This window comes from Eleutherodactylus coqui, chromosome 1 (assembly GCF_035609145.1).
Source record: "Eleutherodactylus coqui strain aEleCoq1 chromosome 1, aEleCoq1.hap1, whole genome shotgun sequence".
Taxonomy (NCBI): domain Eukaryota; kingdom Metazoa; phylum Chordata; class Amphibia; order Anura; family Eleutherodactylidae; genus Eleutherodactylus; species Eleutherodactylus coqui.
In genome coordinates, this window is record NC_089837.1 from 306,915,812 (window position 1) to 306,940,145 (window position 24,334).

General features: G+C 45.3%; 1 protein-coding gene across 1 annotated transcript in view; it reads right to left on the reverse strand.

Moving 5' to 3' along the window:
- Positions 1–24,065, reverse strand: part of GNL2 (G protein nucleolar 2) — a 44,902-nt gene extending 20,837 nt beyond the window's left edge. The window contains exons 1-8 of the mRNA XM_066574842.1: positions 23,899–24,065; positions 19,997–20,081; positions 17,307–17,401; positions 15,802–15,941; positions 10,663–10,847; positions 8,230–8,296; positions 1,504–1,662; positions 496–609 (exon numbers count right to left, since the gene is read on the reverse strand). Coding sequence (XP_066430939.1) covers positions 496–609; positions 1,504–1,662; positions 8,230–8,296; positions 10,663–10,847; positions 15,802–15,941; positions 17,307–17,401; positions 19,997–20,081; positions 23,899–23,962 — 909 coding nt within the window. The 5' untranslated portion in view covers positions 23,963–24,065. The remainder of the gene's footprint in view (positions 1–495; positions 610–1,503; positions 1,663–8,229; positions 8,297–10,662; positions 10,848–15,801; positions 15,942–17,306; positions 17,402–19,996; positions 20,082–23,898) is intronic.
- Between the last annotated feature and the right edge of the window lie 269 nt (positions 24,066–24,334).

Here is a 24,334-nt window from a genome sequence, read left to right on the forward strand (position 1 = left end):
TGGTCAAAAATGAGATAAAAAGGACTCCAGGAGTTTGATTAAAAAAGGAAAAACTAACCATGGTGACAATAACACACTTATAGATACTGGGTAATAACCACATGAATGGAAGAAAAAAAAGAAAATAAAATCAGTTATTCCTCTCAGCTACCCCATAGACACGCATACTGGGATCAGCCGAGCATGCATATTTTATTGATGGGGAGAGGGGAATAAAGGTAGCTTTACACAAGAGGGAGAAGTCACTCAGTAGTCGCTAATCAGTTAAACTGAAGGACTACTGAGAGACTTCTTTCAGTTGCTTAAGGCCCATTTACACGCAAAGATAATCTTTCAAACAGAAATCCCTTTTAAAAAGGACTGGTTTAGTAATGTCTAAAGCTTTAAAAACAAAATAAAAAAATAAAAAACTATTTGAAAAATTAATTGCTCTGTATTTAGTCATATTTAAACCACCAGACGGCACTATCTGCCCACTTCACAGTCCTGTATTACCTTGCCGAACTGCCTAAGAAGTTGGATAAATGCTCCTTTACCAAACGGATTGGTGAGGCTGGAATGAAAGGCCAAAGTTGGGTATTCTTCAGATAAGCGAGCTACCCAGCGTTTCTGAAAAACAGTTTATGGTGTTATTGTCCAGCTCATATCTGAACATCTGGTCTATATTTTCAGAATATATTGAAGTCAGATCTTCCTCTTCAATAAAAGAAAAATACATTTTTAAAAATAGATTACATCCATGCATGTCGGGAACACAAGTGTATACAGCTCTCGTTCAGCAACAGTAAATATTTGCTTCAAAGATTAATTTTCCACTTATTTTCTGTCCTGCAGGATCTAGCACTCAATTAAGAAATCTCTAGAAACCGGAGTGCTTTAATAAATGTATAATCTGCGGTTTCTTAAATCTACGTCCATGCAAAAGTGCACTATTACCCAGAACGATTTCAGAGCCCTGCTGTAATCCAATTAGTTTAGAATAATACAAAACAGACATTTGCTGACAGCCCTTCAGCAATAAAAGCCTGAACATCAGAGATTCAGAAAAACATCTCAGTGGGGATGAAGAAAACAAAACCACGTAAATACATTCTACTAGTGGAAAGATTGAAGCGCCTTCATTGGCTATGTGAGACACATGACAGCTAAATTGGTGATAGTTTTGTCAAACTTTTTCCTTTCAAGGTGATTCGAGTTATCAGACAGTGAAAAATATGACGACAGTCTACTAAACACAAAAGAGGCAATCACGCTATAAACACAATGGGCCAAGCCATTCTTATCGTGACATTAAAGGTTTCTCTAACAATAAACCCCAAGTTGGAAGGAAATAGAACATCTCTGGTCCAGTTCGGATACAATCATAACTAGTATGGTTCACCTTCCCTATGAACAAGTCTTTCTGTACTAAAATTAGTAACTTGAAATGTGTTGTGCAAGTTCTGCCAGCACTTCCAAGAAAGCATCTAGTATAACAATGGTGTGAGCACAAGGAAATCTTACCGTTGCCCAAGTAGGAACCAGGTCACACTTATTAAGAACAAACAGAAGATGCTTCCAAGGTTTCTCCTTTTTAAGGTATGCCTCAATGTGCGGAGAACGGGTTCCCACGGGATCTCTGGCATCCAGAACTTGTATTACAACATCAGAAGAATCGATTACCTACAAGAAAAACACACAACTGCAATTAGGCATACAGCTTAACATATCACTGTGATAGACCTTTAAAAAGGTGATCTGGTGCCAATGGAAGTAGATGCGTGAACCAAAAAAAAAAAAGTGTACTTGAACTTGCAAATGACATTTCAGAATAAACAGCCATGTGTAAAATCAGAAATAACACCATTTCTGCCATTCTTCTTCTACATATGATTTCCTCATCTGTAGGCTGAATCTCTAGCCTTCGGTTAGCTGCAGCAGCCACATCTGTGCGAATCTCACTCCCTTCTCTCCATAGATGTCTATGGGCAGTATGAGCCATCATCCTTCTCCACTTCCTGTTCTGCATCTTATTATCTCTAACTGGAGACTGATTTCAGATACCAGGCAGTAGACCGCAAGATAGAAAATGGAGAGACCACTAGTGGCCAGCAGAGCAGAGATTTTCAGGACAAAAACTTTAAAGGGGTTGTCCCGCGAAACAAAGTTGGGGTATACACTTCTGTATGGCCATATTAATGCACTTTGTAATATACATCGTGCATTAATTATGAGCCATACAGAAGTTATTCACTTACCTGTTCCGTTGCTAGCGTCCCCGTCTCCATGGTGCCATCTAATTTTCAGCGTCTAATCGCCCGATTAGACGCGCTTGCGCAGTCCGGTCTTCTCCGTGTTGAATGGGGCCGCTCGTGCTGGAGAGCTGCTCCTCGTAGCTCCGCCCCGTCACGTGTGCCGATTCCTCCAATCAGGAGGCTGGAATCGGCAATGGACCGCACAGAAGACCTGCGGTCCACCGAGGGTGAAGATCCCGGCGGCCATCTTCGCAAGGTAGGTAAGAAGTCACCGGAGCGCGGGGATTCGGGTAAGTACTATCCGTTTTTTTTTTTTTCAACACATGCATCGGGTTTGTCTCGCGCCGAACGGGGGGCTATTGAAAAAAAAACAAACCCGTTTCGGCGCGGGACAACCCCTTTAAGTAGAGTGAATGAAGCAATCAGCACTTTTACCTGTTAACACACATTTAAAGCCTTTACTGTTTATTCTACATTGTGACAAGGAATCAGCAACTTCATTAGGTTAAGAAGGAAAAGCAGAGGTTTTAATGTATGTCTGAACAGGAGCAAAAAAATAAAAAAAATAAACCCCATTTCCATATATTTTCTGAAAATAGACACATGGCACGTTAAAAATTCCACCCAACCCTGTGTACACACAGGCACTGACACAATTTTGCGTCTGTGTAATTAAAAAAAGTAATAAAATACTTAAATTGAAGTTAGTGGTCTAAACAGTTACCAAAGCAGAAACCCAACTAGGGCTGGGCAATTAATCAAATTAATTAGGAACTCCGAATTGTGTCTTTATACAGAACTGCAAATTTGGATTTTTGGTTTTCAAGTTGGTGGATGTTGTACCAAGCACTAACGGACTGCGTCCCATAGAGTGGCTGGCTCCTCCCTTGCAGCATTAGGGTGCCGAAATTGCATGAGCTCTATTGGTCAGTTCTGGTGGATTGCTGGAGCCAATCCAGGAGGTGGTATCTTTGCTTCCTGCCCACCCATAAGCAGGAAAAGCAGAGAGCCTTCCTTCCCCACTGCTGCGACAATACCCTAGTAAAGTCATACTAGTGGGCACAATTAGGGTATGTTCACATGGGTGGAATCTGCATTGGATTTTTCAGAACTGATTCCGCCTCAGAAACCACAGATTTCAGACACTGTTATGCACTTGCATGCCTGTAGATCCAAACCACGGATTTAGCACTTTTCAATAGGCAAATCCAGATGCGGATTTTTCGACAGTATATTCTTCTTGAAGTGTCAGGTCATGTTTTTCTTCCACAAGTAGATATGAAATCCACATTATATAGAATATGCTGCAGATTCACGGATAGTAAGGGTATGTTCACACAGTGGAATTCAAGGCAGAATTTTTTCCATCAAATTCGCCTTTAAAAACCACGTCAAAATCTAAGTCTTTCAGGCAAGTTTTTCGACACAGAGCCTATCAATGGGCAGAATCTGCGTGAGAAATTACAGTGCGGAAAGTGACATTTCCACATCAAAAAGTGCCCTGTGACAGGGATAAATCCGCGGCAAAAAAAAAAAAACGCACCAGAAAGCTGTGAATTTTAATGCGGTCTTAGAGGCAGAATTCACCAACAAAATTCTGTGAATTCCACCATATGAACATATCCTAATCAGGCACTTTGGATAAGCAGGTTGCATGCGAATGGCAAGTTAAAACCGTAGCAATCTTCTGTCGCCTTATACCCACACCCCCAAAAGTTGTCAAACTATGAAACCTAATACAAAAAAAAAATGCACTTCTTGGTAGCGTGGGTTTAGCTCTTTAACATTTTTAGCTCTGTTACTTCCTGTGGAGAGCCAACCAACTTTTAGGCCTGATGTCCACAGGGAAAATCAGGCCCGCTACGGATTCTCCATGGAGAATCCGTAGTGGGTCCCTCCTGCCCCGCGGACATGAGGGCTGAAAAGAAGAATAAACTTACCCGCAGCGGACCGTGCAGATCTTCTCCTCTTCGCGGCCGGATCTTCTTTCTTCGGGCGGCGGATGTGCTCGGCACGCCGGCGGATGTGCTCGGCACGCGCATGCCGAAGAAAGAAGATCCGGCCGCGAAGAAGAGAAGATCTGCACGGTCTGCTGCGGGTAAGTTTATTCTTATTTTAGGATCCGGACGGCTTCCCTAGGCTTCTATAGAAGCCTGCAGGAGCCGTCCCTGCGGGAGACCCACACCTAAATGGAGAATGTCCATTTTTTTTCATGCTCCATATTTTTTTTTATCCACTTTTATTGACCATCCGCGGGTAGATAAACCCGCGAGTGGTCAATGTATCCCTATGGGGCGCGGATCCGCATGCGGGAGAAGGGTTAAAATCCGCTGCGGATTTTAATTCTTCTTTTCCCCGTGGACATGAGGCCTTACACATAAAATCCTTCCTTTTATGCACATGGCAGAGCTGTGCCAGCTGTACGGCAGCACACCATTCCCTGTACCTATAAGGGCACTGTACCCTGATCCTTTAGGTGAAAAAACGTGGAGTCAATTCTCCCATAGTAGCAATATGGCATGCAATGGAAAACGTCACAATGACTTTCTATGGCTGATATATTATGGCTCCTTATAAAATAAAACAGTACTACACTCATGTGCGCGAGGCCTAAAAGCGAATGCTCCCCCTTGCTTCTTTGTTTCTTAACAGGTGCAAAAGATATGTGGCAATTTGTTAATTTATCTTTCATGATGGCCGGATCCCTAAAGTCCCTGCAAAGACAGATTAACCCCTTAGTGATGGAGCTTTTTTTTCCCCATTTTCGTTTTTTCCTACTCCCTTTTAAAAAAATCGTAACTTCTTTATTTATCCATTGACGTCGCTGTATGAGGGCTTAATTTTTGCGGGACGAGTTGTATTTTTCAATGGTACTATTTATTATACCATATAATGTACTGAAAAACTTTAAGTGGAGAAAAATGGACCGATAACTTTATTCTATGGGTCAGTACGATTACTACGATACGAAACTTGTATACAGTATATTCGGGCGTATAAGACGACCCCCCAACTGTCGCCTTATACGCCTGGAATACAGTGTAAAAAACCCAAAAAAAACAGTACTCACCTCCCCGGCGTTCTGCGGCGCTGCTGCAGGCTGTCGCTCCCTCCTCCTGATGTCATTGAATGGCTGTGATTGGCTAACTCACGTGTCGCCAGCCAATCACAGCATTAGCTTTCTGGAGGCGGGGATTTCAAGCCACGCATCCAGAAAGCAATGCTCTGTTGGGGGCGAGGAGGGAGCGACAGCCTGCAGCATCGCCACAGAACGCCAGGGAAGGGGAGTACTGTTTTTTTTTTTTTGACACTTTTTTTTTTGTATAGCCGGCGTATAAGATGAACACCGACTGCAGAGCAGATTTTTCGGGGTTAAAAGGTCGTCTTATACGCCGGAATATACGGTAGTTTTTTTGCTGTAGTACTTTTTTTTTTTTTTTAAAGATATTTAATTTCTTTAAATCATTTCTGTGCATGCAATAACTTTTATTTTTCTGTCGACATAGTTATGTGAGGGCTCATTTTGTGCGGTATGTCCTGTCGTTTCTGTTGGTACCATTTGTGCAAACAATTAACTTTTTAATCGCTTTTTATTACATTTTTTCTTGGAGATTGGGTGACCAAAAAAGTGCATTTCTGGCAGGTTTTTTTCATACCACGTTCACCGTGCAGAGTAAATAATACATTTAATTTGATAGATCGGACTTTTACGGACGCAGCGATACCAAACACGTATTTTTAGTTTAATATTTTGTTTTTTTATTGCAAAAATGGCAAAGGGGGGTTTTTTGAACCTTATTTTTTTTAAGAATTAATAAAACTTTTTTGTTCTTATTTTTATACTTTCTTTTAGTCCTCCTAGAGGAGCACAACCAGCAATGCTTTGATCGCTCCTGTACAAATAGTCTATCAAGCCACCCCACGGGGATGGCTTGATAGGCAGTCTCCCAAGGTAGCCCTGGGGCCTTTTAGAAGGCCCCCGGCTGCCATGACACCTGCACCGCTCCCCCGGGAGAGGGGGGGCGTACGGGACCCCCGAACATCATTCGGGGGATTTAAATGCCGCTGTCAGAATTGACAGCTGCATTTAAAGGGTTAGTAGCAGTGTTCGGCCATACGGCCGATCACTGCTATTGCCCGCGGGTGTCAGCTGTAATAAACCGCTGACGCCCGCACTGTATGGAGGGAGATAGCGGCGCTATCTCCCTCCATACACGTCCTGCAACAGCAGGACGTAAAAACACTATTGGGCCGTAACTAAGGAGTTAAAGAACATAACTTTCGGCTACCTGCAGCCACCACCAAGGGGAGTGCAGGAGCTTACTGCATACTGCAATACATTGACCTCAATAACACAGGGCACACTTCACTCCCTCTAGTGACGATGCAGGCAGCCAGAACGTTAGAGCAGATTTATGAATCCTATCAAATAGATGGTGTAAAGTTAGCCCATGCAGTCTACAGATGCATCACATTTATCACAATGGCTAACGCTAGGTGATAAAACTGGAGCATCTTTAGACACCTTTATACCACCTACTGGTTGGCTAACTTTGTACCAGTATTCAATCCACACTCCTTTATGCTAAGTTACTCCCACTTGTTGAGTAAATCGCAAATATAGTCTAAAAACATCATGTAAGTGTGGTAAATGGCGGATATGCCAGTTTTTTCCTTTAAGCAAAATGAGTCAGAATTCTGGATTCTTTAGCTTACTAAATCACACCCATTACGTCGATGGAAGGCGGAGGGGGGGGGGGGGGGAGCTATTAAAACATTATGAAATATTAAATCGTCACAGAATTTTGGATGTAAAATAGTTGTGTTAAAAGGCTGTAATTGATTAGGAACTTAAACCTGAACCTTATGATTAAAATACTTGACAGATCTACTTACAGGGGTGGTCTAGGAAGTCAACAGAATTGCCAAAGTAACTAGGATGGGTTGATATGACCTCAGAGGAAGAGGGGAGTGGGCGGAGACCAACCACACAGTTCCTTACAGGCTCCACCCCCTGCTCGCAGTTCCATCTCTTTTCCCCATTGTCTGAGGTCTCATCATTCCATCCTGGTAACATTCTAGAACGGACTTCTAACAGGCTGCAAATCGTGGCCAGTCTGCTGATTTCCAGACTACCCCTTTAAGCAGAGGACATAGTATATTAAAAAATAAAATAAAACCCTTTTTCCTATAGCCTCTGCAAGGTACAGAGCAGAACAAGAATTTCTACTACTCTAGTTTATTAGCAACACCCCAGTGACTGCTCTCGTCTTCCCAAGTGCACGTCAGCTCTGCTTTTAATCAGTCTAACAACAACAGGCAGTCTGACTTTTTGGTGGAACATTTTCACACCACTTTGAAATTACTCCCCGACTCCATACACTGTTTGCTTTGGAAACAGTTTATGAAAATTATTGCCATTTGGTTTTCATTAGTCTTTAATACCGATTATTGTTACATTCAGCTTTACAGAAGAAATGTACTGGATTTAAAAAAAAATATTGCAATGCCACAAGGCATTTAACTAAAGAGGCTGTCCTGTAAGGACAAATGTCAGAGTAGAGCCCCTAGATCGGGACCCCCTCTATGAGCCAGTACAGGGGGCTATTCTAGGCTTGGCTCCTGCTCTGACCCATCCATGCACTACATGATCAGTAGATTAGTAGACAATTTCCCCTCTAGTGGTGGTTGGATGGCAAATGAAGATGATGCGGCTTGTCCTAATGATAATCTCTAGGTTATCGTCAGTCCAGCTTCTATTTAAATAGCAAAACAGCCTGTCATTGTTTTCTTTATGGTATGGGTGCAATGACAGAAGACTAACCAGCAAGCCTAAAAGGAAACGAATGCTTAAAGAAATACTGTGGTACGCCTATTCTTCTACTTTAATAAGTGTACATTACACATATAAACCATGTTGCATACACTGAAGGAAAGTTATTTGACATATTTAAAAAACATTTACAACAGTTTTTTTCACCATATCTGAACGCACCTTGTATAATTCACCCCAGATTCTTTTAGACTGGCCTTTCTTATAGATTTCTTCCCGAGCCTCCTCTCTGAATAGGACATAAAAAGGACACTTAGCAAAGTGAAACCCATTGCAAATCTTTTTTTTTTTTTTTAAACAAAAAAAAAGTGAAAGACCCAAGGAATGGCGAAGCATCTGCTCTCACTGCTGGCCTAAAATCTCTGCCGGATACGGTTTTCACATAGTTCATGGTGTGAAGAAATGACATAAGTGAGACACTCCAAAATATCACAAGGAAAATACTTCTAGTTCTACTAAATGCAACACTGACATAAAAAATCATGTTTGCGGCAGTGCTACTGTCAGTTCACTAAACTAAGAAGCATTTCTCCTTGTGACCATTTTGGAGTGTGTTCCAGTCATGTCCCCATCTTTTCTTCACACAATACAATTTTCTGGGGATTGAGACAATTTTTCTTTAATTCGGTTAGGTCCCATAAGCTATACCAGGATAAAACTAAAAATACTGCTATGTAAAAATAGGGGTAGTCTCACCAGAAATATCCAATGTAATTAGCCTGCTTAAAAATATTAATACCCTCAAATACACATCTAATTAAAAAAAAAAAAAGAAAAAGAAAAAAAGGTTCCTACAGGCTTTTTCTTCCACCACACTTTGACCCCTATGCCTGACCTTTAGTGGATGATTTTGGACTCATTAGATTTCTGCTATCCTCACCACCGCCGTAAAGTCATAAAACTTGCGTTTGATACATGGAGTAACTATCAGACAAGGTCAAAGCTCCTATGTTAAAGGGGTTGTCCCGCTGCAGCAAGTGGTGTTAAGCACTTCTGTATGGCCATATTAATGCACTTTGTAATATACATCGTGCATTAAATATTGGCCAAACAGAAGTTATACACTTACCCCCTCCGGTGTTGGCATCCCCGACTCCATGGCGCCGACCGAAGCCGCCTTCTGCCCTGTTCTGTCCCGCTCCGGCGTGCTCGCGCCGCACAGGTCTTCTGCACATGACTGTATACAGAAGTGCTTAACCCCACTTGCTTTTGCGGGACAACCTCTAAGTCTAGCGGTGCTGTGCTTCAGCCAGCAGCGCCGCTAAGGAGTGTCAGGGCTCCTTCACATTGGCGAGGGCGATATAACGGCCCAATATTGCCCTTGCAATCCATGTGGAAACCCCTGGATGTGGCAGGGGATCGCGATGCTCTCTGATCGTTTTCAACGGGGCCACATTGCAAAAACAATAGGCGATAACTGGAAAGAGAAAGGATGAGCTGCGATTTAGTTTTCCCTGTGGTGCCATGCAGGGAACCATTGCAAATGTGAATGAACTTATTTTATGTCCGTATAGTGATCACGTCAAACCAGTTTATAGAACATGCATAACAAGTTACCTGTCAGTGCACAGCCAATGGGGCACTCAGTGTGAATTAGGTTAGGACCACCAGCTTTACAGTTTTCTAGTGGACGTGTATGGTGACTTTACTGTCCTCCTACTCATACTGCTCCCTCTCCCATCCACTGGCAGGACGAGCTGCAGTACAAGCGGCACCTCGGCTGCTGGACAGCAGGAAGGCTTCTAGTGAGTGAAACTGGCCCTGCACCATTCCATAGTGTGTTTACTGTATGGGCACATCCCATGTATATAAAGCGGCCTTTCACATAACACTACTGTAAAATGAGTAGTGCAGGGAGATTCAAGACATCACTTTGTTGACCTGTATGGCACCATTGCCCTCCTCGGTCTGTAGTCACATGAGGACAGAATGATTGCCGACACACCAATCTGGGAGTACAAAGAGCCACATCAGAGAGGTGCAGTAAAAAAAAGGGTCAGAGGGAGTAATTTTTCAATAAAAACACATGCAAATGCTGTAAAATTGTGACAAAGTAAATCTGGCAATCAAGATAAAGAGCCATTGTGAAACAACTCAAAATAAGGAGGATGCAACCCGTAAGAATAGATGTATAACTTTAGGTTCGTGAAACTAAAGCAGCTCAAGTCCCATTGACACGGAACAACAGTCATCTAAATGACTGTATGAATGCCGATGTCACCGCTAGTTGTTAAGACAGGCAGGGAACATCGCTGGTGGGTGGGCTGCTTGCTCACCGCTGCACCTTCTACATGCGAGGAGCGTTTACACTGAACTACAAGCCTGCAATCTAGCAATGGTTTTCACGCTGATTAAAAGCCAATGATAACGAAAAGTGAATATAAAACGATTTGTTTTGCACAGGACAATTCTGGCTCATTTTCGTTCATTTGAGCGATAATCGTCCCATGTAAATGGCCCTTAAGCTACTGTATAAACCCTTAACCATAAGACAAGATGGTAGAAGGACACCACAGATGCCGGAGTCATAAGATGTTTAACCTTCTACAGACTATGGGAGGCTGGTTAATATATCCAACACGGAAGCTTTTGTACCTGACTCCTGTATCTTCTGTTACCAAATCCCTATCTTTGTCTTGGTCATAGCTGTCTGCCGACGCCTCAGCTTTTTGAAGCAGTTCATGCATATCACCAGCGGTTAGGTTCGGTCTTTTCCTCTGAGACTTTGGGCCAAAAGTTGTTTCAAATGTTTCAGTGTCCAGAATGTGCACCTTTGAATTCTGTAGAAATAGAATATATTGTGAATGAAGATACACAACTAAAAGTCACAGGCCTAGAACTAATGGTATAAAGTTCAGATGGTGTATTCCTGCAAGTATAGAGTCTATACTGTTCTACATTTCTACACATCCCCGGCTTGTGTCCATTCTCATGCAATTGCTAAATCAAGAAAAATACATCTAAGCACAGGAACAAGACCATTTGCTGAATTCATGTTTCAATACCCATTTAATAGGAGTTCTCAGTGGGACAACCCATGTTTATACTGGTCCGACTTCAGAAACCTCTGGAGATCAGCTACTTTTGCCATTGAAAGCAGCCAAATGCCATACGTAGTCAGCACAACGGCCACTGAGGTTGGCCATGCAAGTGAATGGCTGTTAATGTATTGATGGATGGGCCAGATCTGCCAGGACAAGACACACAGCAGCAGCTCTCCGCTCTGTAGGGGACGGGGGGGGGGGTATGACCTAAGAAGGGGAACCCCTTCATAACATCCACATACCATAATAAGCCATCTGAACAAGGGTTTTTGTTAGGAGAAAACCTTTTTAACAACCTTAAGAGCATAGTCACGTGCTAGAAAAAAAATTGAAAAAAGGAAAATAAAAAAAAAGTAGCAGATGTGAAAGGAAACAACCAGAGTCCTATTGCACCCTGATAAGGGGCAAGAACCCTTAGGTCTCATGTCCACGGGCAAAAGAAGAATTAAAATCCGCTGCGGATTTTAACTCTTCTCCCGCTCACGGATCCGCACCCCATAGGAATGCATTGACCACCCGCGGGTAGATAAATACCCGCGGATGGTCAATAAAAGGAAATTTTTAAAAAATGGAGCATGAAAAAAAAAAAACGCGGCATGCTCCATTTTCATGCGGGTCTCCCATGGGGACGGCTCGCGCAGGCTTCTATTGAAGCCTATGGAAGCTGTCCGGATCCGCGGGAGACCTAAAATAAGAATAACTTACCCGCAGCGGACCGGGCACGTCTTCTCTTCCTCACGGCCGGATCTTCTTGCTTCGGCCCGGCGGATGTGCCCGGCGCATGCGCGCGGCATGCCGCCGACGTGCTGAGTACATCCGCCGGCCATGAAGAAGAGAAGACGTGCCCGGTCTGCTGCGGGTAAGTTAATTCTTATTAATTCTTTTTAGCGCTCATGTCCGCGGGGCAGGAGGGACCCATGGAGAATCCGTAGCGGGCCTGATTTTCCCCGTGGACATGAGGCCATAGTGGTCTGCACACGTCCACCTGTTCCTTATAAAGAAGATTCTGGTTTGTCTTATAAACAGTCACTTTGCAGGGTCTGCTAGAATGTTGGACATAAGACTTATTAGGAAACTGCCTTCCAATATGTAGCGCTCCAGACACATTATACCATCTCACATTTGCATGCTTTTTTCACAATGCGGATTTGAAATCCATGGATGGAAAATTCAGCATCAGATAGATTATGACGCAAATCCACGTTTAAATGGATGGGATGAAAAGTTGAGGCAGATTTGCCATGGCATCCATGCAAATTCCGCTGTAAATCCATGTTTTCAGCATCCCCATTACTTTGGATGGGAATCGCAGTTCATCAAGAAAAAAAAAGTGGCTTGTCAGCTTGATGTGGAATCCACATCGCGTTATCATGCGGATTAGCCTCTACTCTTGGTTCTTCAGACTTTCTGCCATGGGTTTAACCCATGTGAACATAACCCAAGAGTGAAAAGGTCATACATAAAGCATGAAAATCTGCCTAAGGATTAATGGTTGCATGGTGATGTTAAAAAAAGAAAAATAGACCCCATCAGAAACACCATGTCTGAATCAAGTTTTCTTACGGTCTGTTTGCTGTGTATTTTGGAAGAGGCGGACGTTTGTACTTCAGACTGCCTTAAGGCTTTGTCTTAATTTCTTTGAAGACATTTTCCAAGGACTATGATGAAACAAAGGCATATGTGGAGACCAAGGCTAATTTCACACACTTTCTTTGCCAACATGGTAAAGCTCATGTGCCAGGCTTTTCCCATCAAAATAAATGTTCACTTGGAACAGAATACCCTAATAAAAAATATAGCGATTATTCTACTTAAACGAAAACAATAGCAATTCCACATTTTTGTCATCTCCAATTAAGCCAAGGACACGTGCAGACTTCCTTCAAGAGCAGTACCTGCCAGGCTCATTGGCGGAGGATTATCGCCTCCACAAGCAGCTCGTGATTCTGATAACATATCCCTTTGGCATTTAATAAAAAACACACATACACAGAAATAAAGGTTTGACTGAAAACCTAAACGTAGTGCTTTATATGTGCTCGCAGAATAGAACTGTGTGTTCTAAACAGGAGTGATGAATGCTTGAAACACGATGAAAGATCACAGCAAGAAAGCATGGTTATGTCATTATTAGATGGTTTAATATTCCTACTCTTGTCTAATAAGTCTGGAAAGCACATATGTTGTCTGGCTACAGAGTCGGGCCTTGGACAGACCCAACTAATAAGGCATTCGAGATGTTCCTATTGGGAAATAAATGACTTTCTCTTAGACTTTAATAAGCGTGAATTGTTCCACAACCCCAGTTTCAAAGACTCCCATTATTATTAATAAAGGTTCTCAATGTTAATCTCTATTAGGACAAAGTAATAACAGTCACAAGGTCGAAGGGAGGCTGAGAAATTTGAATGAAGCCCACTTCTGACTGCTCAGCCCCAAGTACTTTTCCCTAATGGTCTGTTATATGTTGGGCCTCCACTGACTGAGTCCGCAGCAAAACAGAGCATGTTGTGATTTTTCCTCCGCTTGCAGAACACGTCATTTGTATCGGCGAGTGTAAGCAAAGTAGTGCATGCCTTTAAATCGCTGTGATTTGCTGCGGATCCTCCATGTGGACGCAGATGGCAGATTCTGCAATTGGAATCTGCCCGTGTGAGCCCGGTCTTAGGGTATAATCACACTGCATTTGTTGCCCTACATTTAAAGGGGTTGTCTCGCGGCAGCAAGTGGGGTTATACACTTCTGTATGGCCATATTAATGCACTTTGTAATATACATCGTGCATTAAATGAGCCATACAGAAGTTATTCACTTACCTGCTCCGTTGCTGGCGTCCCCGTCTCCATGGCTCCGTCTAATTTCGGTGTCTTCTTGCTTTTTTAGACGCGCTTGCGCAGATGGATCTTCTCCCTTCGGCTCGGGTCGGAAGCATCGGCGTTTTGGCTCCGCCCCCTTGTACGTGTCATCGCGTAGCTCCGCCCCATGACGTGTGCCGGTTCCAGCCTCCTGATTGGCTGGAATCGGCACGTGACGGAGGCGGAGCTACGCGATGACACGTACAAGGGGCGGGGCCAAAACACAGATGCTTCCGACCCGAGCCGAAGGGAGAAGATCCATCTGCGCAAGCGCGTCTAAAAAAGCAAGAAGACACCGAAATTAGACGGAACCATGGCGACGGGGACGCTAGCAACGGAGCAGGTAAGTGAATAACTTCTGTATGGCTCATATTTAATGCACGATGTATATTACAAAGTGCATTAATATGGCCATACAGAAGTGTATAACCCCACTTGCTGCCGCGAGACAACCCCTTTAAGCGTGTAGGTCAGGAAAGCTCCAGATGTACATGATAAATGCATCCATAGCCTTACATTTCCAGACAGACGCCAAGAGTGTTCTCTTGGCTGCCTTCTGGTATGTATTAGGTTAGTATGCCATGAGAAAGAGGATGTAATGGAGTAGCAGAGTAGTGTGTATAATATATATAATTAGTTATAGTATCCATTTAACAAACCCAAGGCCCATGTCTGATGTTGCCAACGGCGTTCATTAAGCGTTTACCTTAAGAAGCAGTTATCTTCATTATCCCCTCCAGAGGCCCCCACTTTATCATCTCTCCGTACTGACCCGTTTATCATTGCTTCTCCCCAACTTCTCCATCTTTCCAGATATTGCTTTCATTAGCCCTCCCTCGTTCCACTTATTTTTTTCTCTTGGTGGTTCCATCATTCATCCCCCGGCAGCTCCCTTCCCCAATCTCCCTGTGACACCATTCTAACACTCACCATCATTCCCCCAAGTGGGTTTGTTTTGTGCTCCTTTCTTCGCCATTCCCAGTTTCCCCTCATCTTCCCTCCCGCAGGCTCCCTTTAAAAGCAGCAAAGTACGGAACAGAACTACCCAGCATCCCTAATGACATTACTGTCAATACATGGACAGTCACATCACACTCCGCTGCCTCAGGGACGCCCCGATGGCGTAACTGCCCAAATATAAATAGTTACGTCATTGGGTCATGCCTGGGAAAGCTGGGGTATACACAACGCACTGGACAGTGTTTAGGAGGAGGATGGGGCAGAAGGTATCTAGCAAAGAGGTCATAACCATCAGCCAGTTCCAGGGGATGGGACTGCACCACAGAAAGGGATGGGAGCGTATAGTTATGAGGCAAGCCTTATACTGGCAGTAACATCATACCCAACTGCTTCAGGAAAGCCTCAATGACAACTGTCTACATATAAACAATTCCATCACTGGGGCACTCCTTGGGGCAGCTAGGCCAATCTGCTCTGTACGCAGCTCTTGGAGAAGAAAGTGGTGGTGCTGGGGTGTTCAGATGGATAGGGAGGAAGAATCCGTAGCAGCACCTGCATCTATTGCAGTAAGAGGGAGCTGTATGAGAGACATAACCCACTATATGCCTATACAGTGGGATAGGTTACAGACTTCTGTCAGAGGTATACGTCTTGTTATATTAGTTGGATTGAGCTATTGAAATGGGTCTCTGTTTATTATTTTTGATCGCAAACAACTGAAGGTTGGAAAGTTTGGAAAATAAGCCTACCAAAGTTAGGAAACTCTGGTTCTGAGATTTTCAGCATAAAACAATTTTAATTTCTACCATCTGAAAAAAAACATTTTGCTGTCCCTCTTCGAACAAGAACAACGTTCAGAATTGGCTAATACATACGTGAGGTTTTTTGCGATCATACAGAAGAGACATGGGAAGTTTGCTCTGCCTCATCACCACTTTATAAGGGTCTTTCATAACAGCCCCCATTTCATCTTGAAACCTTTGCAGGGATGATTGCTTTATGACACGGGTATTTCCTAATAAAACAAGATGCACAGCAAATTAGCATAGTACGTGACAGTGAAGTGGTCGCCTTTGTTTAATTAGTGTGGTGTTAAATACTCTAGTATTAAAAAAAAAGTATTAGAGAGAGGATTAACTTTATTGGCCAACCATAAAGGCACCCCCTTGATAATACAAAGGCCTTTCCTTATCAGGGCTGTAGAGTCAGTAAGCCAAACATGGGACTCCTCAATTTTCCCACTCCAGTTCCCACTCCCTCATATAGGACTCCTGTTAAGGCCGCATGCATACGGGCAGGTTGGATTCCGCATGTGGGAGCCCACAGCTGAATCCAACCCAGTGTCCAGCCAGCATCCGCGCGTACCTGTATTCCGGCTCACCGTCGGACATGCGCAGTACAGATTTAAACTTTTTTTTTTTTAACTCCTGCTTTTCCTGCGGAATCCGTGGGAAATCAATTGACATTGCAGACGGCTTCCATTGACTTCATTGGAAGCCGTCTGTGCGTAATCCGCAGGAAAATGTAGCATGCTGTGATTTTTCCTCTGCGAGCAGAAACCACAATTGGTTTCTGCTCGTGTGCATGAAGAATCATTTTTGTATTGTGTGATTTGGGTGGTATTTGCTGCGGTATCTGGTGGTGGTTGCCCGCTCCAGATTACACAATTCAAATCCGCCCGTGTGCATGATAAAGTGATAAATAAGTGATAAATTTACTGCATTAAAATAGTACCACCAGGCTTTTCATCACCATTATAAAATAATCAATAGGGATGAGCGAGCGTACTCGGAAAAGCACTACTCGCTCGAGTAATTTGCTTTATCCGAGTATCGCTGTGCTCGTCCCTGAAGATTCGGGTGCCGGCACGGAGCGGGGAGCTGCAGGGGAGAGCGGGGAGATCTTTCTCTCCCTCTCTCCCGCCCGCTCTCCCCTGCGACTCACCTGTCAGCCGCAGCGGCACCCGAATCTTCAGGGACGAGCACAGCGATAGTCGGATAAAGCAAATTACTCGAGCGAGTAGTGCTTTTCCGAGTACGCTCGCTCATCTCTAATAATCAAGCTACAAAGGAAATCCACGACACTAGTTACCAAAGTTTTCGATAAACCTCTCTAAGCTCTTATGATAGGAAACATGCACCAAATTCAGTATTGAATTGTATCATATTAATAATTTTAAAAAATAAATTATATAAAGCTGGAGTCTGTACATTTCTACTGACTCAACCAAAATTCGACTCAGATTCCAACTCCACAGCTCTGCTCTTTATGTGAGTGTATTTAGCACCACACTAATTAAACAATCAAACATCTCTGATGCCTAGGAGCACCACTTATCTTAATTAGAAATGATACTGGATGAACACTGTAGAGCACTCACCAAACCACTTGATATTAGGCTCTACTCTAGCCACAGTGCCAGATGTGACAGATGACTGATACTGCAAGGTCTTAATCACTTGTCCACGGTTGTTCCTGAAAAAGAAACATACGTACACAGTAGTAGCAATGCTATGGAGAGTTTTCACTGCGTTCCCCACAGCCGGATTATCGGCGCAGGGAATGCAATTCAAACCCGCCCGTGGACAGGCAGCCGAAGCCATGTGGCAAATTTGGTGCAAACTTATCAAGTTGTTTGTCCATGCATAAATAAACAGAAATCTATTTTTATACACACAGAGAAACAGAACAACACAAATAATCTTTATCAACTAAATCACATGCCTAGTTTAAGGTTGGGTTCACACAGGGCGTATTCCCGTCGGAAATCTCGCGGTTTGGCCGCAGCAAAAACCGCGAGATTTCCGCCGGGAGAACCGCTGTGGAAAAAGCCGCGGCGGCTTTGAAGCGGCCCGGCCGCTCGCTTTTCCGTTGCGGCCGGCGCTCCATAGAGGAGAGCGCAGCCGCGACAAAAGTAAACAAAAAAGAAAAGTAAATAGATATGCTGCACCTTTTGAAACCGCGGCCGCAGTTTCAGCCGGACTTACCGCAGCGGATTAGCCGTCCCGTGTGGACGAGATTTCTGAGAAATCTTGTCCACATGGCTGGCTAATCCCGAGATTAGCAGCCGTGGGCGGATTTGCCGCAGCGAAATTCTGTGCGGCAAAACCGCTGCAAATCCGCCCTGTGTGAACCCAGCCTAAGAGCGAACTGCATGAAGCTGTACATGAATCAGACACACCCAAGAAATAAAACAAAAAAGAACAGTGTGACAGTGGCTGGGAAATCAAGGAAACAAACAAACAAAAATTCTAAATTAATGTCCTTGACCAGGTCAGATTCAGACCCGGTGCCCTCAGAGACCCTATACTCACCTGTCAGGATCCACAGCAAATGTCTCAGGCAGCGCGTTGGTGCGCATGCGCAGTGCAGAGCATAACGCTGTTGTTGCGCCAGCTATAACGTGGATCTGCGGTGACTCGCCGTGGGACGGATGGCTTCCATTGACTGTAATGGAAGCCATCCATGCAATTTTATGCACAGAATAGAACATGCTGCGATTATCACAGATGTCGCAGAGGATTTGAGGCAGAATCAGTGTGGATTCCATGTGAAATCCACTATGCGAACATAACCTTATCGTGGTTATAGCCGCAACCACGTGAGTTAAAAGAAATAGGATTTTTTTTTTTAAGAAAGGGGTCCCCCAGTGTCTTAGGCCTCCTTCCCACGAGCGTGACGGGCTCCGCCGCGTAATATTACGCAGTGAAGCCCGTCACGGCGCCCCCCAGAGCCCCTATACTTACCTGCGGGAGATAGCGTGAAAACGCTTTCCCGCCCACCGCCGCCGCGTCACCGCCCACCGCCGCCGCGTCACCGGCCGTGTCACGTGCGCGGCCGGCCGTGTCACGTGACGCGGCCGGCCGCGTCATATGGCGTCATATGACGCGCGGCGGTGGGCGGGAAAGCGTTTTTTCACGCTATCTCCCGCTGGTTACAGCGGGAGATAGCGTGAACGGACGGCTTCCATTGACTGCAATGGAAGCCGTCAGCGCGTACAGCCCGTCCTCACCCGCAGAAAATAGAGCATGCTGCGGGTGAGGACGGGAGAAATCGCGGTGCGTAATTCCGCGGTGGAATTACGCATCGTGAGCATTGTGCTATTAGGTTCAATAGAACCTAATAGCAGGGTGCAACGCAGCGGATTTTTGCCGCGAATTTACGCGGCGTAAATCCGTTCGTGGGAAGGAGGCCTTAGTCTGTGATCACTGTTTAGAAAGGGGTCCACTAGTGTGAAAACAAAACTTAGAACTGATACTCTCCTCGCTCCACACTTGTCCCCCACTGCTGGTCTACCTGCTGACATCTTTGTAGGCTGCTGACCTGTATGCAAGCAAGCTGCTGCAGCCAATGACAGCGCTCAGTGATTGTCGCCAAGTGCTGTCATTGGCTGCAGCAGCAAGTTTATGGGACGTCCCAGGTTACTTACGCCGGTAAACAAAACACAGCGGAGACCAGAGCCAGCTCTATACGGTCTTTAGCATGTTGGCATGCTGGGCGACCACTTTAAGTAAAAACAACATTATTTGAACTGCACGATGCTAAAAGAAAACTCTAGTCCCTTAAGCAGTTAAATAGTGATTACAGAATAAGAGACTGTCAGTTTTTGAATAAAAATATAACTTAAGAACCATTACAATAGGAAACACTGGGGCTGGCTGTCTACGGGCGAGGTGTTATTGTGAGATCCGCAGCGATAAATCGCATGCGGAGCTTGCATGACGCGATTTTCTGCTCGCGTGATTAAAAAACGCGGCATACCGTGATTTTCTGTGGTGAGCCTATCATTAATAGAGGCTCATCTCTGAAACCTTTTAGTGCTCCCCACTCCTGCCCCGCAGTGGAATATCGCTAACAATATCCCATCGCGGCTGTGGACAGGCAGCCTAACAAGCCCTAGGCAGCCTAACAGCAGCAGAGCACCTACCCTGAAAGCTGCAACCCCGTAGGACCCTATAAAGCCCTGCATATTATGGATGGGAGGGGGGAAGGGGGGGGGGGGAGAGATATCATGCCAAGCAGTTAAAAAAAAAACCAAAACACACAAATTCTATAGATTACTAGACTTACCGCCGCTCTTTCTGGCGGTACATATTGAGACGCTTGATAGTTGCCCGGTCCCTCATATTGTGGCCTCCAGCACCCTTCACACGATCTAAAGAAAATTTGTTAGTTAGGTATATACAGTATCATCTTATTAAACCAGCATCTACAAAGACCTGATGGGCGATGGATTACCAACTATTCTGGATTATTGGTCCTAGATAAATAGCATTTCCCTGTATATTCAGAGTTAGGTCAGCTTCTACTAGTTCAAAACTAGAGAAATCTTAGTGTCTACAAGCCAGGCTCAAAATTTAGGAGTCCCAACTCACTGTAGGGCCAAGTTCACATACTAGTCAAAGTACTCAGAATCTCTGGCGTTCCTAATTTAAATGACTATAGCAAAAGCAAGTGTGCACCAGCGCCGCTATATTCAAACAGATCCCTGATTTCACGATCCGTGGGGATCACAGCATTGACCCCCAGAGAGCCAAAAGTTATCCCGTATCTGGAGAGAGGTTAGAGAGTTCTCAGAGGAGAAAAATAAATAAAAAAAGCAGGATATAAAGTGTGCCTGGGGTTTCTGACCCTCTGTTCAGCGATTAGTCTCAGCACATGAACCCCCTGCCATTCAAAGTATGTCAAGTCTTAGAAAAGAACATACAATTTAAGGGGTAATTGCACTTCCACGCGACCTTCCGGAATAAGCTGTATGTATTAAGCTGTCGCTGTTCCCAAGGGTGGATACTGTAATAGAAACTTCCTACTACTGCTATCGGCAACTGTCAGTTCAAGTTGACTGTTAGGCTGGTCTCACATGACCACATTTGGATTTTGGAATCCGGGATAGTCACCTGCACGGACGATCCGCGGTATTCTGCATCCATTAACAAGAATAGAGCATTGGCATGTCCGCCTGCATGAGAGAACAGAGATTCCGATTTCCGCTCACGGAAATAAAATCCCAGCATATTCTATTCTTGTGAGGAATCCGCACAGACGGCCTAGCGAAAAATAATACGTACTGCGCATGTCCGACTGCGAGACGTCCGGACCATATGCAATACAGATTTAAACATTTCTGCGCACACGCCGGTCAGGACTGCATTCCGCATGTGGAATCTGATCTGTTTGTGAGGCCTTAGGAACTGTTTCTGCGCACCACCAAGCCTATTACCTCCGTAAAAACATGCAACCACCAACCCTATTGCCCCTCTTAAAAAAAAAAAAAGTAGATTGTATCACACCTGTGCCCTCACTAAAAGACGATAAACAACATGCTCGTTGCAGTCCTGGGTTACATGCCTTGTTTCCTGCATTTTTAGTAGTTTTCTTCTACGGAGGCTCCATCTCAGTCCTCAGTTGTCCCTGAGCTAGGGGGTTGGAACTAGCTCCTATGACAGTGATGGGCAACCTTTTGAGCTTGGGGTGTCAAAATTCGCCAAAAAACCGAGCACAACTTGGGTGGTGTGTCACTTCGAGAAAAAACCCATAAATTTGCAATAAGATGGTGTTCCTTATGTAAATAAGAAGGCTTAGCGTGAGGGTTACTTGTCCTGTTAGGCTTATATGTCATGTAAGCCTAATAGGAAAATAATCTCTCACCCTAACCCTCCAGGCCTGGCAAAATGAAATGCAACATTACATGCAGAAGCTGCTGCACTCGTGCTGCTGCTGCCTCTCCCTCTTTCCTGCCACAGGCACTGACTGCTAGCTGTCCTAGTGCCGCTGGCGCTCCCTCCAGCGGCCGCAGTCCTACCAGCTGCACTCCCTGTCCGGTCCTGCTGCCGGTGCCACTCCCTGTCCTTGTGACGCCGTCACTGCATGTGTCTTTGCCGAGGCCGCAGGGTCTTCTCGCGCCGCCGACACTCCCTCTGCTGCGGCCCCTGCGCCTTCTGATGCTGCCGACGCTGGCTCTCCTCAGCCCACACACTCCCCCAGCAAATCACAAGCTGGGGGTGTTACTGAATGTGAAACTCCTGCATTATGTCGCCATCCCTAACTTCCGGTGGTGACATAATACAACAATACCGTTTTATCTTCGGCTACTGCACCTGGCTGTGCAGGAACCAAGCATGAAACATCCTTTTCGGCATGCGGCCCCATACTTTTCTGTATGTGGCCGCATGTCCGCGAAAATGGCTACATGTGTCAGCACTGACATGCGTGTCATAGGTTCGCCATCACAGTCCTATCATGTTCCCCATGCACCTTATACATGGAAGAGGAGATGCTGCTCCACTATCACTCTGTAATGCACTTTCAGAAGAAGCAGCATAGAGGATGTCCTTCTATAAATGGACACCAAAGTGCCATCCGACTCTGACAGCAGCGAATGCTCCGTTGGTTTCACCCAGGGGTTCCTCATACTGGGGTTCCTGGCACCTTCAAACGTGACCCACAGATGGAATCCCACACAGTGAGGGAAAGCGTTGTGGGCGTTCTCCCCAAGTCCTCATGTGGGAGCCTGGAGCATGATCCGACCCTGCCCGCGGCCGAGGACAGTGCGTACTTGTCCGGGTCTTCACTGCGGACGTTTTGGAGTTTTTTTTTTTGTTTTTTTGTAACACCTGCTTTCCTGTGGAATCCACATTTCATTCGCAATGTCAATTATGGATGGGCCGCGGATCGGACGGCTGCCATTGACTGCAATAAAAGCCGACCGTGCGGGAACCGCACTGAAATGCAGCACGCTGCGATTTGATTTCTGCAAATCAAAATCGGCATGCTTTAACCCTTTCCAATCCACTGTCTGACGTCTGAAGACATTCTGATTGCAGGCTGTACAGCGCCGATGTCGGAAGACGTCCGGCAAGGTATTCTTACTGTAGATTACTGGCCGCTCTGTTGTTGGGGGCCTCTCCAGCATGTTCCATACCGCAGTACTGGCTCTAGCCAGAAGATGGTGCCATTGTATAATGGCAGAAGGAGAAAGCCCCCTAGGACACTCCCTGAATCCAAAATTGGATTGCAAGCTGCCGTGCTCCCCCATGGATGGTTGAACTGCGGATTCCGCAATTCATATCCGCCTGTGGACATTGGGCGCAGGCGAGGCTCACATGAATGCATGGTGACCGCGGCGGAGTATGGCTGTGTAGGATTACATATCTGACGCTCGCGGTCACGTATGGGCTTCCTGCTTTCATTGTTTTATTAATCTCCCGCTCCATTGCTTGTCGGCGTTGTATATAACACAATGTAATTGCGGATCTGTACAAGGTTTTGCGCGCACCCATAGAGAGCACAGTTCGCCATACGTGGTAGAAAAGAACATACTGCGGTTTGTTTTTTTTAAACTCCCGTATTATACGCAATGAACACTGGCTTGAGTTGAACAGCGAGAATCTCTCTGAGTTGCCGCGCAGTATACACGCGTGTATAATACACTGGTATGACGCCTCTCGCACACACAAGGTCCGCAGAACTGCTCCGCTTGAATTGCGTCATTTTGCTGCTGTTTTCACATACTGCATCCGCCATCATTGTGACGGGTGATGAGGGGCGGTAATCGCAGTAAAACACCGCAGACAGCGCTTGCACGTTGTGCTCAAACGTCTGGGAGCGTTTTACTGCGACATTTTGAACGGCGGTAAAATAAACGGATGTGTGCGAGCGGCCTGAGGCTGGCAACGGTGCATATAACTGCGCACATACGGAACCGCATACACGCAACATTCATTAGGCGCCCGGAGAGCATAGCGCTGTCACGTGTAATACACAGTAAAATAGAACCCACTGCATTCTTATATACCCACACGTTATACGTCATGTATATACACAAGGGGGGGGGGGCAGCACAGACCACTGCACCCCACTCGGGTCAGCTGCCACAGCCGGAAGCCCCTGCTACAAGGTGGGTGACCAGGTTTGTGACTATTACTGCCCACAGACAGCACGCACTGCTTCGCCGCCACTTCCGGCATACCCACCTGGGTTAGAGCTGGCGGTGGACGGGTTGATGGTGCTCCGTCCCTTGAACCGGGGTTTCACCATGTTGGCGGCTTGTTCCGGGCAAACAGCACGGCGAAGAGAGTTTACGAAAGCGGCCTCAGCTGGAAACGGGCCGCAGGAAAGAGAGTGGTGGAGCGCAAAGCATGAAGGGTAAAGCGTGCTTCTGAATCACGTGTGACTGGAGTGCTCGGCGGCCATGTTTGATGTGGGCGGTTTTGCCCTTTCCTCCTAACTGATCTGCAGTGTACTGTACTAATGTGAGTGTACAAGGCTTGTGCTCCTCCCAGCAGCCTGTGCATTCAGCTCAGTATTGGAGGTGCTGTATCACACTCCATGCCGCGCCGTAAACATATAATATCTTCCATTCATGTTGTTATTGCGCCATTATTGCTCAGTACCTTCCGCAGATATCAC